This window comes from Rhododendron vialii, chromosome 11a, assembly GCF_030253575.1.
Source record: "Rhododendron vialii isolate Sample 1 chromosome 11a, ASM3025357v1".
NCBI classification, from domain to species: Eukaryota; Viridiplantae; Streptophyta; class Magnoliopsida; order Ericales; family Ericaceae; genus Rhododendron; species Rhododendron vialii.
In genome coordinates this window covers 3,618,432-3,633,156 of record NC_080567.1, presented here as the reverse complement: position 1 = coordinate 3,633,156, position 14,725 = coordinate 3,618,432, and the positions used below count along the sequence as shown (strand labels likewise).

Here is a 14,725-nt window from a genome sequence, read left to right as displayed (position 1 = left end):
GTCCCATAAAAGGTCTACCATTTCATCCTGTCTATCCTTTTCTCACTCAGTTTGAAGTATCTTACCATAATACCTTTTATTTTAAAAAAGAAGCCTTTCTCCTCTTATGGTATTTAGTCGATGTGTATACTATAAGTGTCTGTTTTAATAAATCAGCAGTCTTGGTTTATTTGGCTCATGTGGCGTTCAATCAAGTCCAACGCCCAGAAGATTTCTTTTTAAAATTTCTTTTGCTTTTTGGAAGCATACCCTACTGGCAGCAAAAGATCAGACAAGTTCCCACAGGTCCAGATGAAGATCTCCAATTTGCTTTTTGGACAACTCGCAACAACAGATGTGTTCCTAATCCTGATGGTTCTATCACCTGGAAAAAGGAGTATCACACTATATTCCTTTCAGCATATCAAGAGTCCCCAAGCATTGAGATCCACAGTGGAAATTATCTGGTCATGACTCAAACAATGTGTTCACTCAATGGATTAACACCTGCCGACGTTCCCTCATCTCTCCTCCATTATGAGTCTGCAAACTGAAAATTCAATGATGCTTATCCAGAAGAATGGCGCCAAAATATTCGCTATCTTTTGACCCAGTATCACTTGACTGACAGAGATGAAGAAAGTAGTTCAGATGATCCAGAGTGAAAATCACGTGCTCATACCAACTCTCTTTTCTGTGATGTAAATTATTGGTGGTTACTGTTTGTTCCTGTATCATATTATTGGTATGTACTGTAATATAAAGTGTGGTAGTATTGTCCTCTTTCCGGAGAGGGGTAAAAGTCAGGAAGGTAATAAATGTAAAGGTAAGTAATAAATGTAAAAGTAGTCTGTAATTTTTAGTAGTCAGAAGTTGTAGAAATAGTCCTACGTAATAGTAACCTATAATAATGGTTGCATTGTACTATGATGTAAGCGGAAGGCTTCATGATGTAACCGGAGGTCTCTTTTACTCCTATAAAAGGGGGACTCTCCCCGTAATGAAATCCAGGCTAGTCCAAGTAATAATATTCCAGTTACTTATAATCCTGTGTTGTGTTCTCTCTACGATCCTAACCTACTTAGTGTTTGTACCCACTTAGTGTCTGTAAATTACACCAAATAAAAGCTTGCATAATGAAGGAGGAACATTTGCTAAGGGTGGTATGCTTTCAACCACTTTGCGTTGATGGGTGCGAGGAGGACGCTAGAGTTCAGCTCCGAGAGTCGGTAGTATCCATTCTCGTTTGCTTCTTTCACCACGAACGGTCCTTCCCACTTCGCGGCAAATTTGGAGGCTGACTTCCCTTTCATGACATGAGGTGCTGCCTTCAAGACCAAGTCTCCCTCCGCGAATTGTCGCGGTCTAACCAAGGCATCGTAGGCTCGGGCTATCCTTCGCTGATAGACGCGAAGGTTAGCCTGCGCCCGATCCCTTCGTTCGTCCAGTGCTTCCAACTCGCTTGGTCTTGCATCATGGAGGACCTCGCTTCGTAGCGCCACCCGTGCCGATGGTATTGCAATTTCTAGGGGGAGGACGGCCTCGGCCCCATAAACCAAGGAGAAAGGGGTCATCTGGGTGGGTCTTCTTTTGGAGGTTCGATAAGCCCAGAGAGCCATGGGGAAGGCATATGCCCAATTCTTTTGGTGATCCTCTAACGTTCGGCTCAATATTTTGAGGAGAGTCTTGTTGGTCGCCTCCGCTTGCCCGTTTCCTTTAGGATAATAGGCCGTGGACTTGTGGTGAGTGACGTCATAGGAGAATAGGAGCTGCCCGACTTGGCGGTTGACAAAGGGTGTGCCATTGTCGGAGAGGATGACTTTGGGAATTCCGAATCGGCATATGATGTGCTCTCGAATGAAATTGGAGACGGCTGGTCCGGTTGCCCTTTTGAGAGGGATGGCTTCCACCCATTTTGTATAGAGCTCTGTGGCGGTGAGTATCCAAATGTTTCCTCTGGAGGGAGGGTTGATTGGACCGATCAAGTCCATGCCCCAAGTATGGAATGGCCATGGGGTTCCAATGGCTCTAAAGTCAACGGCGGGGGCATGAATCATATTGCCGTGAACTTGGCACGCCTTACACCTTTTGACATGGTTTTTAGCAATCCTCTTCCATGGTGGGCCAATAATAGCCTACATGGAGTAAGTGTTGGAATAGCTTGGCTCCTCCCTGGTGCTTGGTCTCGTGCGCGACTTCTAATGCTTTTGAAGTTTCAGGACCTGCTAAGCACTTCAGAGGTTTTCCTTCGAAACTTCTTCGAAAGAGTTCTTCGTTGTGAACAAAGAACTTTGGAGCTCGTTTCTTGACTATCGCCATGTCAACTCGATCAGGAGGTAAGGTACCATCGGTCAGAAAATCAATGTAGGGTTTCCTCCAATCACTGTATACTCCGATGAAATTGCATTCTGCCTTGGACAGGATTTCTCTACATTTGGGACATTTACTCTGCAACGCCGCCGCGTCTGTCGCCATGGTGGGCCAATAATATCCTTGGCGTTGGAGTCGTCTGTAGAGGCTTACGTCTCCGGTTTCGCATGATCGCTCATGAACTTCCTGCATTTTGACCTTGGCTTCTTCCTCCCCAATGCAACGCGCTAGCAACCCTCCGGAGCCCCTATAGTATAGAACTCCTTGATAAATGGTGAAATGTTTCAAATTGCTGAGGGTTATGGCGGCGGAGGTACTCTTTAGTTCGTTGGAGATGGGGGTTCTCCAATCTTCAACTTCTTCTTCGGGGAAGATCTCGGCTACGGAGCAAGACACGCTTCTCTTGAGAATTTCGATTTTGGTTGGCATATCCTTGAAACTTCCACCTTAGAGGCGAGGGTCGCGAGGGCGTCGGGATGACGATTCTCTGAGCGGGGGGCATGTTCCAAGCGGAGGGCGTCGAATTTGCTTGTTAATCTTTGTACAATGGTCCTGTAAGAGGCAAGTGGAGGTTCTCTAATTGCATATTCGCCGTTCGTTTGCCGGATGACTAGTTTGGAGTCCCCTTTAATGCATAGGAGGGTTATGCCGCAATTCAGGGCGGCCATGAGGCCAAGGATGAGCGCTTCATACTCGGCTTCGTTGTTGGAGCAATGAAAATTGAGTTTGTAGGAGAGGTTGATCTTTCCTCCACTAGGGGCCGTTAGAACTATTCCAGCACCTCCACCTTTAGTCGTGGATGATCCATCAAAACTGAGGCTCCACTCTCCAACCTCCGCTTGGGCTACTTGGAACTCATCTCCTGGCAAATCTTCAGATGGGGGTTCGTATTGGCCACTTGGAAAATGAGCCAAAAGATCGGCCAGAGCTTGGCTTTTAACTGCCCGAGGGGCTTTACAAATGATCTCATATTCTGCCAAAGAAAGTAGCCATCGGGCCGGCCTACCAGCCAGAGCAGGGCAATTGAGGATGTACCTGATTGGATCACATTTTGTGATGAGGTGGAGAGGGTATGAAAGGAGATAGTGGCGGAGCTTCTGTGCGGCGAACACAAGAGCAAGGCAGTGGCGTTCTATTGGCAAGTATCGCGATTCCGCCCCTTGTATAACTCTGCTTATGTAGTAAACTGGTCTTTCAGTTCCATCCACCTTTTGAGCTAGGAGGGCCCCAATGGAGCGGGAGTGGAGGTGATGTACAGGAGGAGGGGCTTTCCTTGTTGAGGAGGAGTCATTGTGAGTGGAGAGACTAATGCTGTTTTAATAGCCTCAAATGCCTTGTTGTGTTCCTCCGTCCAGACAAATTTGGCATCCTTCTTAATTAGATTGCTGAACGGTTGGGTGATCTCAGCCATAGCGGGGATAAACCTCCGTAAATAAGATGTGCGCCCCAAGAATGTTCGGAGTTCGTCCACATTGGTGGGCCGAGGCATTTCTCGGATGGCAATGACTTTGGCGGGGTCGGGATCAACCCCATGACGGTGGACAATGCAGCCAAGGAACTTGCCGACTGTGACTCCGAATGCGCATTTCAGCGGGTTCATCCGTAGCCGATACTTTTTGCATCTCTCAAATACCCTTCGGAGGTCCTCCAGATGGGTCTCTTGTCCTTTGGATTTGACCACCAGATCATCTATATAGAACTCGAGTATGTCGTGGAACATATCATGGAAGATGGCGGTCATCGCCCGCTGATATGTGGCTCCTGCATTCTTCAAGCCGAATGGCATAACAGTGTAGAAAAAGTTGCCATTGGGAGTCTGGAAGGAGGTCTTAGGTGCATCGTCAGGGGCCATCTTGATTTGGTTGTGTCCACTAAACCCGTCCATGAATGAGAACATGTGGTACCCGGAGGTCGAGTCCACAAGCGTGTCGATGCTAGGAAGAGGGAATTCATCCTTCGGGCAAGATTTGTTCAAGTCTCTAAAATCCACGCAAACGCGGAGTTGCCCATTCTTCTTTAGCACCGGGACGATGCTGGAGAGCTAGGAGGGGTGTTGGATGGGCCTGATGAATCCGGCTTTGAGGAGTTTGACTACTTCATCCTTGATCTTTAACTCCACGTCAGGCTCGTAAAACCGAACGCCTTGCTTCACCGGACGAGCCAAAGGCACCACATTGAGTTTATGTGTGGTGACTCCGGGGTCCAATCCTGGCATTTCTTCATAGTTCCATGCAAAAACCTTAATGTACTCACGGATGAGTGCAATGAAAGCCTTCTTTTTCTCTCCAGGAAGATCTTTGGCTAGAAAAATTGGTTTTGGAGGCATGCCCTCCGGGGCCAAGTTCACTTCCTCTAACTCTTGCTTCTAAGGCCGAGGCCCATCTTGTAAGCATTCTGGAGCCACCTTGACTTCTTGGAGGGCTGGGGGTTGCTCTTCCTGGCCCTCATCTGGTGTTGTCAACTTTTGGATTGTGGGAGGTTCTCTCTTCTTCTTGTTCTTCTTTAGCTTGTTTGGTTGATTTTGCGTGAGACTAGATAAGGAGCAACATTGAGTGAGGTATTCCACGAGGTCCCCTTCATCCTCGCGGACTTCATGACATTCCGCTTGGGAGCCGGCTTCCCCAGGGGAGGAAGCTAAGGAAGCTAGCTCCCCGCACCTTCACAAGCGATAGACCTCCTTACCGTCCGGCCTCATGTACTTCACCACTTTGGGGCCGGCGTTGTCCTCCGCGGGTGCTCGGGCCTTGGCCAAGATAACATCTCTAGCCCTCTTTTTTTCGTTGGGGTTGTTTGTGGATGGAGATCCTTCCTTCGAGATCTCATCCCATTTGGGGATCGGGATATGCCCCTAGGAGGAGCCAGGGGCTCTTCCTCATTTGGGTCGTCGTAGAATATGGCATCCGCCATGTGAGACTCTTCCGGTTTGAAAGGCTTTTGAGAACCGACAATGGTGACCAGACCATTCTTGTATATTCCCTTCATGCATTGGTGGTATGTGGAGGGGACCGCTGCATATCGGTGCATCCAAGTCCTACTGAGGAGGGCTTGGTAAGTTGTCTCGGAGTCGATCACATGGAACTTAGTGGCAGATCGTATCGGCCCCACGATGAGGTCCACTTGGACAAATCCCATGGATTGTTGGCTATGGTTTCCGAATCCGGAAATTGTGATGGGTTGGTTGACTAAATGGCCGGATGGGATGCCCGCCGCCTTGAAAACGGAGTAAGGTAGGATGTTGAGCGAGGCTCCGCCATCTAGAAAACCTCTTTGAAACTCCATCCCATTTATGGTGACCGGAACATACAAGGGCCTGTTGTGGGGGAAAGGGAGTTGTCGATCGGCCTCAGTGCAAGTGATGGGAAGATGATTGTCACGGAGAATCTTCCTCACAGAGCCGGATAGGCCCATGCATTGCTCTCCGTGCTCCTCTGCCACGCGAAGTATGGCCTTGGTCGCCTCGAATCTTGTTGCCTGGGAGAAGCCAAACTGATCAAATAACCATTTAAATTTCGTAGAGTTTTGGAGGGAGGAGGCCCGCCTTTCCTCAAAATTTGGGCACTCCGGCCCTTCTGTGGTAGCTATTTCACACGCGGCGGGTTCTTCATTCTCTTCATGGTGGGAGATGGTCACCATCATGACAGCTTTCCCATTATCTTTGTGATTTGGGAGGGGATTCCGGAGGACATCTTTGGTCGCCGTGAGCTCCACGGCTTCTTCAACCATAAATTTTTCGAACAAAGTTCGGAGGCCCCAACAGTCTTTGGTAGGATGGCGGACCATCCTATGATAAATGCAATAGTCCGGATGTTCCATATCTCTCCGAGTAGGTTCCTTCCTGGCTTCTGGAAGTGCTACCTTGCCGTCTTGTACCCAAGCATCCAAGAATGCTTGGGCCTCCGCTGCTGTTACCGGCAGAGGTGGAGGCTCATTGTACTTCGGGCGTTTCGCCGGATACCCCCGACTTCGACTAGGTGGTGGGCCAGAGGCCGCGTAAGCCGTTTGTCTGGAACCCGGATGCCTTGCGCGAGGAGAATGTTGGTAGCGAGGTGGAGGAAGTGGGGGTTCCACTGTTTCGTTCAAGTTCCGGGCCGCCTCATACAATGCGGAGAAATCTGGGAAATGGTGAGTGACCAAATGAGGCTTGAAGGTCGGTTGCATTCCGTCCACACAAATCTTGGCCAAGCGATCTTCCGATATCGGTTCCTGAACATCCACCGATAGCTCGCGGAAGCGGCGGACGTAAGCATTCAAGTCCTCGGAGGGCCTTTGAGTCACCTTCATCAGTTGGAGGGTTGTGAGGCGATCCTCCGCGTAAAAGAACTTGGAGTAGAACTTTTTTACCATGTCCTCCTAAGAGAGGACCGAGCTAGGAGCGAGATTGGCATACCATGAGTACGCCTTGTCCGTCAAGGATTTGGAGAACTCTCGTAGCCTTAAGTTACGGTCACCGCTGTGGACGCCGAGGCTGTCCACAAAACAAATGACGTGCTCCTTGGCGTTCCCCTTCCTTCTGTCGAAACGGATGAACTTAGGGACCGTGTATCCCTCTGGATATGGCATGCTTGCGACCGCTATGGGGTACGGAGGGCATAGGTCTGCGTCGGGAGCAAAGGTGATGGATTTCTTTTCGGATTGGATGAGTGCTTGCACTTGCTCGAGAGTGATGGGGGTTGTGTTTGCCGTGTTCTGGACTACAGCGGCTGAACCCACGCCCGTGGAGGGGGGCTTTTGGGAGCTAATCTCTGGAGGAGGAGTAAGCGTCTCCTTGGATTGGAGGTTTTGTGCTCCCTCACCTGTTTGGTTGTCGCGAGTCTCGGTTTGAGAGCCAGTAGGATGAGTTCCCTCCGTCTCCGCCTGAGGTGGAAGAGGGGTGGTGCTTTTCTTCTGCAGGGCGAGTACGGTCTCCATCAAGAGGTTTTGGTTTTGTTGCATCGTGGCAAGGGTTTCGGTCACCGAACGCAACTGTTCGACGATAGCGGTTTGCGTAATAGGTTGCATTTCTTCTATGACGGGGTCGGAGGTAGCCTCCAAGCCCTCAATACCACTCAATCCGGGAGCTCTTGTTGGCTTTTTTGGAGGCATTGTAGCAAGCACCACTCTTCCCCAGCAGAGTATAATGTGGGAGGTAGGAGCGGGAAGAGTACCTGAGGTCGCCCTCCGGGTATATGGCGGTTGCTACGACGGTGCTCGGGAACCACCGGAGGTGGAGGAGGAGAGAGCTCGGGGCGGACTTAGAGAGAGAGAGGGATGGCAGTGGAGAGTAGGTAGGTGTTAGTTGTGTTGAATCGTTGTTGATCGGTATTGAATGATTGTCTTTTATATGAACCTTGGAGATGAGGGAGAGCCAGGTGTAGGGCTCCTCCCCATTGGTGGACAGAGTGGAGGTTGACCTCTTTTCCTCTCTTAGTCCCAAGTCAGGCCTTGGGGCTTGTAACCAAGGAGCCGACAGGGGCTATTTCGGTGATACATGGAGACCCGTATCATCTGCCGAGTCAGGCGAGGTATGATACGAGCTCCGAGGTGCCAGGTGGTAGGCGGTAGGTATGATACTTCTTCCGAGGTGTCAGATGGCGGTCAATGCCCCCTCTCTCTCTAGGACCTGTCAAGTTAGAGCTTGCCGGAGGCAAGCTCGTCCTCTTTGACAAACCCCTTGCTCTAGCCTCCAAGCCACATTCCTCCGTAGGTCCCGAGCGAGGTACCTAGGCCTTGCTCCTGGCCTAGGACGGTGTATAGAGTCGCCTTTAAGAGTTCGTGGAGTCTTCGAAGTGTCGAGTAGGAGGTGAGGTGCCCGGAGGTGACCTCACCCCTCCGCTGGTGGAGAATTCTTGGAGAAAGCCTTGCTCCTCTGGAGACGCAGTTTGTGGAGGAAGCTTTGCTCCTCCCGGAGGTGAACATTGTGGAGGAGGCATGTTCCTCCGGGAGGTGAACTTTGTGGAGGAAGCATGTTCCTCCTGGAGGTGAACTTTGTGGAGGAAGCATGCTCCTCCTGGAGGTGAATCTTGTAGAGGAGGCATGTCTCCTCCTGGAGGTGAAGCTTGTGGAGGAGGCATGCCTCCTCCTGGAGGTGAATCTTGTGGAGGAGGCATGTTTGTGGAGGAGGCATGCTCCTCCTGGAGGTGAAGCTTGTGGAGGAGGCATGTCTCCTCCTGGAGGTGAACTTTGTGGAGGAAGCATGCTCATCCTGGAGGTGAACTTTGTGGAGGAAGCATGCTCCTCCTGGAGGTGAAGCTTGTGGAGGAGGCATGTCTCCTCCTGGAGGTGAACCTTGTGGATGAGGCATGTCTCCTCCTGGAGGTGAACGTTGTGGAGGAGGCATGCTCCTCCAGGAGGTGAACTTTGTGGAGGAAGCATGTTCCTCCTGGGGGTGAAGCTTGTGGAGGCAGCATGCCTCCTCCCGGAGGTGAATCCTGTGAAGGAGGCCTTGCTCCTCCAGGAGATGGTCACCGGCAGAGTTCTTGGAAAAGGTGCATCCGGTTGCAAGATACATCATATACCCACAACTATTTTGCCTCATGCACTGACTGTGTCTTCTCACGAGTTCAAGCATTTTATCAACTGTTGTTTTAGGGCGTTAGATAGCTTGATACCAAACCAAACCGAGCCTTGTATCCCAATCAATTGGGGTCGGCTACACGAATCCTATGTTCCCATTGAGCTCTGTCCAGGCCTACCTGTTCACTTAGATTTAGTAAGCCCAAATCCTTTTGTATCACGGCATCCAATGTCTATTTAGGTCTTCTATTCCCATAGCCCTACTATCCACTACTATCATGTCACTCTTCTTGACTACTGCGTCTGCAGGCCTGCGGTCAATATGTCCAAATCACCTTAATCTATTTTTTCTCAATTTATCTTGTATAGGTACAACTCCTACCATCTCACGGATGGTTTCGTTTCTAATTCTGTTTTTCCTAATCTTGCCACACATCCAACTCAACATCCTCAGCTATGTTAAATATTTTGGAGGGTTCCAACCTAAAACCAATTGGCAATAGGTGGAGTAGCTTCTAGATTTTGTTAACCAAGCTTAGGTGGCTTAGGTGAGCGATGTGGGACAAGTCTAACACTCCCCCTCACGTTTAGCCCGGATGCATGTGGAGGTACGAATTGAGGAAACCAGGAGATTTGACTCGGGCGACCCCTCACGTGCAGTTTGGATGCACATGGAGGTATGAATTGATGAGTTGACTTGGGCGACGGAGACTTGACCACACGATGTGAGGCCACCCAAAACCTAGCTCTGATACCATGTTAAATTTCTTGGAGGGTTCCAACCTAAAACCAATTGGCAATAGGTGGAGTAGCCTCTAGATTTTATGAACCAAGCTTAGGTGGCTTAGATAAGCGATGTGGGACAAGTCTAACAAGCTACACTCATCTTATTCACTTGATGTTTTTTGATAGGCCAACACTGCATCCCGTATAGCATCGTTGGTCGTATAGCAATTCTATAAAATTCCCCTTTCAATTTTGTAGGTGTCCTTAGATCACACAATACACGAGAAGCGGCTTTCTACTTGAGCCACCTAACTTGGATCCTATAGGTTGCATCGTCCGTAATCTCTCCATCCTTGCTAATAATTGATCCTAAATACTTAAAATGCTCACTTTTTGGTAGCTCCTGTATCCTCACTTCTTCTGCTTGGGCACTTCTATTGTCACTAAACTTACAGTGCATATACTTAGTTTTACTCCTACTTATCCTAAATCCTTTGGACTCTAGTGCTTCTCTCCAAATTTCTGATTTAGCACTAACCTCCCTTGCAGTTTCATCCACTAAGACAATATCATCTGCAAACACATACACCACGGAATATGATCCTACATATGTCTAGTCAACTCATCCATAACTAGATAGCTAGATGATGGCTAATTTCAATCTCCCATGTTGACTAAATAAGTTAGCACGTGGTCGTTATATGTGGTTTGAATGTAGCTGGATTATTCCATCACAGTGAGTTAGGGAGGCCCAGGTTTCTAGTAAAGCAGTTGAAACATATTCCAGTGCTGCCATATTATCTGCTCATGTACTTTTCTTGTGTAGGTTGCAAGGTTTCTCATGAAGACTGTTTCTCAGCTGGGGTCCAGCAAGAAACCAGTCGGTACAATAGCTTATATGACTCGAGTCGAGCATTTAATGCAATGTCGTTGCGGTGTTCAAAGAGGTATGCTGTCCAATGCAACCAAAGCATGACAATTTCCATGTAACTGGTTTTTTTTCCCTCGAGATTATGAAATTGCAACTTTATCATTCTTAAGTGTGACATGAGTATATTTTTTCTGTCATGCATTAAGATTCTCCATAGTTGTTAGAATCCCACGATTCACGATTCTATTCGGTATGACTCTATAGGTGAATCAAGGTTTATATAAAATCGGTGGTGAATTGTACAATTTACGATTCGATTAGTGATTCACGGCAAAACGATACGAATCTATAGGTGAATCGAGGTTTATCACAATTTTTGCATTCGACTAATATGAAACCACTTTTGTGGTTTTGCCTTAATTTCTCTTATAAAAAAGCAAGAATAAGATCACAACTATTAAGGCTAATCTTTCATTTTTATAACGAATCTTTGACATCTACATGCACATATACATTTCACTCTAGTATTTATTTTCCTACCATGTACAAGTGTATTTCCTATTAGACTCTTGGACCATGTGATTATCAATTAATAATAGAAAACAAACTTTAAGCTTAAAAAATTTCAATTTTTGAAATTTGGACCGAATCATTACGATTCACGATTCAAAAAAGGGTCAATCTGATTCTCGATTTGACAACTTTGAACCTGGCTTTTTACTTGGCATTCTGTTTTCTTTGATTACATGCAGCTAAGGATTGGCTAAAGCCTAGTGCACTATTGGAAGCATTTGAGGCAAGAGCTGCTAGAATGTCTGTTGCCTGTGCTCAAAATTTAAGCAACTTTGACAACCCAGAAGAAGGTATTTCAAGATGTTATAAGATTTAAATCTTCTACATACCTACATCTGCTGTTACTTTGAAGAGTCATCATGGAGGAACATTGGCGCGGGAATGATGGGAGAAACTGAGGCTGTCTACTTTATTAGTCTTGGGGAATATTTAGAATCTTTAGATGCTTTCATTGTACCGCCAGGGGCTGTTGCCTAGTGGTAAATGGCTTACTCCTAAGTGGTTTGGGTGGTCCAAGGTTCAAGTCACACGGTCGACGCATACTCGAACCTTGCTCTCCTGCGAAGCCCTGCTATGATCCACTAGCCCTTGGTGGAATGGTAGAAACCTATGGAGGATTTGTTCCTTGCGGGGCCTGCTGCATTTTTTAAAGTCCGTATGGTAACGCCCATGGGGGTTTGCTATTGCCATAGCTGGTCGTCCCCTGAACCCTATTGCTAAGCAAAAAAAAAAAAGACAGAAAAGATGCTTTCATTGTTAGTTATCTTCTTTGGATCGACATTGTCTGATGCTTCCTCCTCAGGCTTTGCGGAACTCTCAGCTGATTTGGTGGAAGCAGCAGTTGCGCACTGCCAATTAATTGTTGTTTCCAAGTGAGCAGCTTTTACTCTCTTCCTAATTGGTATTCACCACGGGTTCTGAGAATTCAAATCCTTAATTCTTATATCTCCAATAGAGTTGAATGCCCAAAGAAAATTGTTACATCCAATCTTTGTTGACCTTCCTATATTTTGTGTGTAAGAAATTTTAATCTCATTCAGGTTCATTGAGAAACTGCAACAAGAAATCCCTGGAAAGGGAGTCAAGCAACAGTTAGAGGTGCTCTGTAACATTTACGCACTCTTCCTTCTTCACAAGCATCAAGGTGATTTTCTCTTGACTGGCTGCATCACCCCCAAACATGCTGCGCTTGCAAATGATGAGCTCAGATCTCTCTATTCCCAGGTGTGTCCTGAATACTCGATCACCTTTCTATGACCCAATACTTGACCTTTTGTGTTACATGGACTTGGGAATGGGTGTGGGCTAAGAAGCACTGATATGGATACAAGAGACAACAATTCTAAATAAATGGTGACAACCGTGACATAGACATGATGGGGGACACGGCATAAATGATGTATTATGTATATAGCAGGATAGGAATTTAGTTACTATTCATATGAACATTCCATCCGGAAATAACCGAAACTAATAGTATCTTTACAATTTTTAGGGTCCGTTTGATGAGAGTGTAAGTATAGAAAATACAAGAAAGAGGAAAAAATTGATACTTTTTTGGTGTTTGATTAGCCTGAAAATAGTAGAAAGTGCTAGAAAGTGAATTTTGTTGCAAAAAACAAGGAAATTTTATTTTCTTGAGAAAGTTGCCACCTCTTATGGCATTTCTCATTATGCCCATAACATTTCCTTTCCTATCATGATTAATATTATATATTAAGGGCAACTTAGTACTCTTATATATAGGAGTATCTTGCAAGATTCTTGTAAAAACTTTCAATTTAATCAACCGCATAGCAAAAAAAATAAATTTTCTTTTCTTTTCTTTCACGTCACTCTCATTTTCACTTTCCATGATGATTTTCTTTTTAATCAAACGGACCCTTATTGTTTCCTTTCTAAATGATACAAGTTCGACGAGGGTTTTATTTGATCATAATTCTTTTATTTTTTGGAAAATCATACCTGAAATAAGCTTTTGACCTTATAAAGTGATTCGCGTCATATTTTCATCCGTGTTTATATTGAGATGCCAGTGTCCCCAGTATGTCCCTGCTTAAAAACAATGAAGTTTATGGGACACGCCACCTTTTGGGTTACATGGACTTGGGTATGGGTGCGTGTCTGCTTAGGTGTCTTAATGTTGGTTTCATCTAATTTTCATGTTATAGAGATGGAGTTCTTCCAAAATATCAAAAGCTGTTATTAATATCTCTCACGTTCACTTGGAAAGTGTCTACAAGGTGTTGTAGACCATTTCATGCCTCATAGGAGAGCTTTATGTTGTGTTTTTCCGTAAACTTGAATACTAAGTTTCCTGGCGCAAGCAAAAATGTCGGGTACCCTTAGTGAAGTGTCACGTGTTTTGCTTCATAGTCATACATTTGAAAGAGTCCATATGACATTTCCTTAGCTGCTTCTCTTTCAACCCTGCTGGAAACAAATCTACCAATTTGCTTAGCAGCTTCAAATTCTTGTTTCTGATTTTAGGTTCGTCCAAACGCAATTGCTCTTGTTGATGCATTTAACTACACTGACCACTACCTTGGCTCGATCCTTGGATGCTATGATGGAAATGTATATCCAAAACTCTACGAAGCAGCATGGAAAGATCCTCTAAATGAATCGGTTGTGCCTGACGGCTACCACCAATACATACGGCCTTTACTAAAACAAGAGATCCGCACTGCCAGACTCTAAAAGAACTCTCTGGTTATGAATTTGAATGGGAAATGCTCATTATGTTCCCTAATTCTAATAAAGCCAAACCTATTTGGTAACCCTCCAGATAGCCACGGTTGGAAGTTGGCTGTTGTGAGGATTTTTTTCCTATGTAAAACTTAGTAACATGTACTTGGGGACAAGTTAGTCTGCTTCTGTGCGTAAGATTGACGTTGATTTATTGAACTGTGCGGAATTGTTTGCTCCTGAAAGAGGGAAACAAATTGTGTGAATCACAAAAGGATGAATAAACATGGAGGATTTGGCACCAATACTTGGCTCGTGAGCGAAAATGCGACTTGGCATATCCTTTTACACTGTCAATGCCATTTTTGTGTGTCTACAAGGCAAGAAATTTATTTACCGTAATCTTGGAGGTGGGGCGGGTGGGGTTTGAAACCACCACCCAAGTGCATGGAAGTACATGGTGCCTATCATTCGGCAACCATTGCCTATCCATTGAGCAACCACTCAACTTGCCTGTTAACACCATTTTGATCCACAAGTATTGGATTGGCCTCTTTATTTTTATTGTGCTAATTAAAGCGTTTTCTTCAGAAAATTGGACTAAAGAAAGAAAGTATTTAGCAGGAGAATGGTCCATGGTCTTGTGTGAGAAATTCTAAGGAAAATGATTAACTTGTACTATCGGAGCAACTAAACATAATGATGTGTTGACCGAAAAGAAAACAAGCAAAATGATGAAATGGTTTTCCTGATAAACGTGTATTGTTTTTCTTTTAATTTTTCCAACTCGTCCTAAAAAGGAAAGCCTAATCTAAATTTGGGTCATAGATTGAGAAATTGTTGCTGTAATTTTATTTTTTGTTTGTTTGTCGCTTGTTCATTTAATCCGTGTAATCTAACCCTTCTTTGGTGCGTTACCTGGAATATGGAAATTGCTGTCCCTTTTCCCGTTTCTCCTTCAAAAGACACTTTTGAAACATTTTTTGGGGGTAAATTTCACCAACACCTCCTAAGGTTTGCCTTATG

At 45.9% G+C, this 14,725-nt stretch overlaps 1 protein-coding gene and 1 long non-coding RNA gene across 4 annotated transcripts in view; both read left to right on the top strand.

The window, feature by feature from the left end:
• Nucleotides 1-14,004, top strand: part of LOC131308156 (peroxisomal acyl-coenzyme A oxidase 1-like) — a 90,567-nt gene extending 76,563 nt beyond the window's left edge. For all 3 annotated transcript variants that reach the window (XM_058334972.1, XM_058334971.1, XM_058334973.1), the window contains 5 exons: nucleotides 10,394-10,514; nucleotides 11,191-11,301; nucleotides 11,814-11,883; nucleotides 12,052-12,235; nucleotides 13,502-14,004. In XM_058334972.1, coding sequence (XP_058190955.1) covers nucleotides 10,394-10,514; nucleotides 11,191-11,301; nucleotides 11,814-11,883; nucleotides 12,052-12,235; nucleotides 13,502-13,711 — 696 coding nt within the window. In that variant the 3' untranslated portion in view covers nucleotides 13,712-14,004. The remainder of the gene's footprint in view (nucleotides 1-10,393; nucleotides 10,515-11,190; nucleotides 11,302-11,813; nucleotides 11,884-12,051; nucleotides 12,236-13,501) is intronic.
• On the top strand, nucleotides 10,521-10,935 carry LOC131308159 (uncharacterized). Its single transcript, XR_009194350.1, has 2 exons — nucleotides 10,521-10,688; nucleotides 10,760-10,935. It is a non-coding gene; the product is annotated as an uncharacterized LOC131308159 (long non-coding RNA).
• Nucleotides 14,005-14,725: the final 721 nt, after the last annotated feature.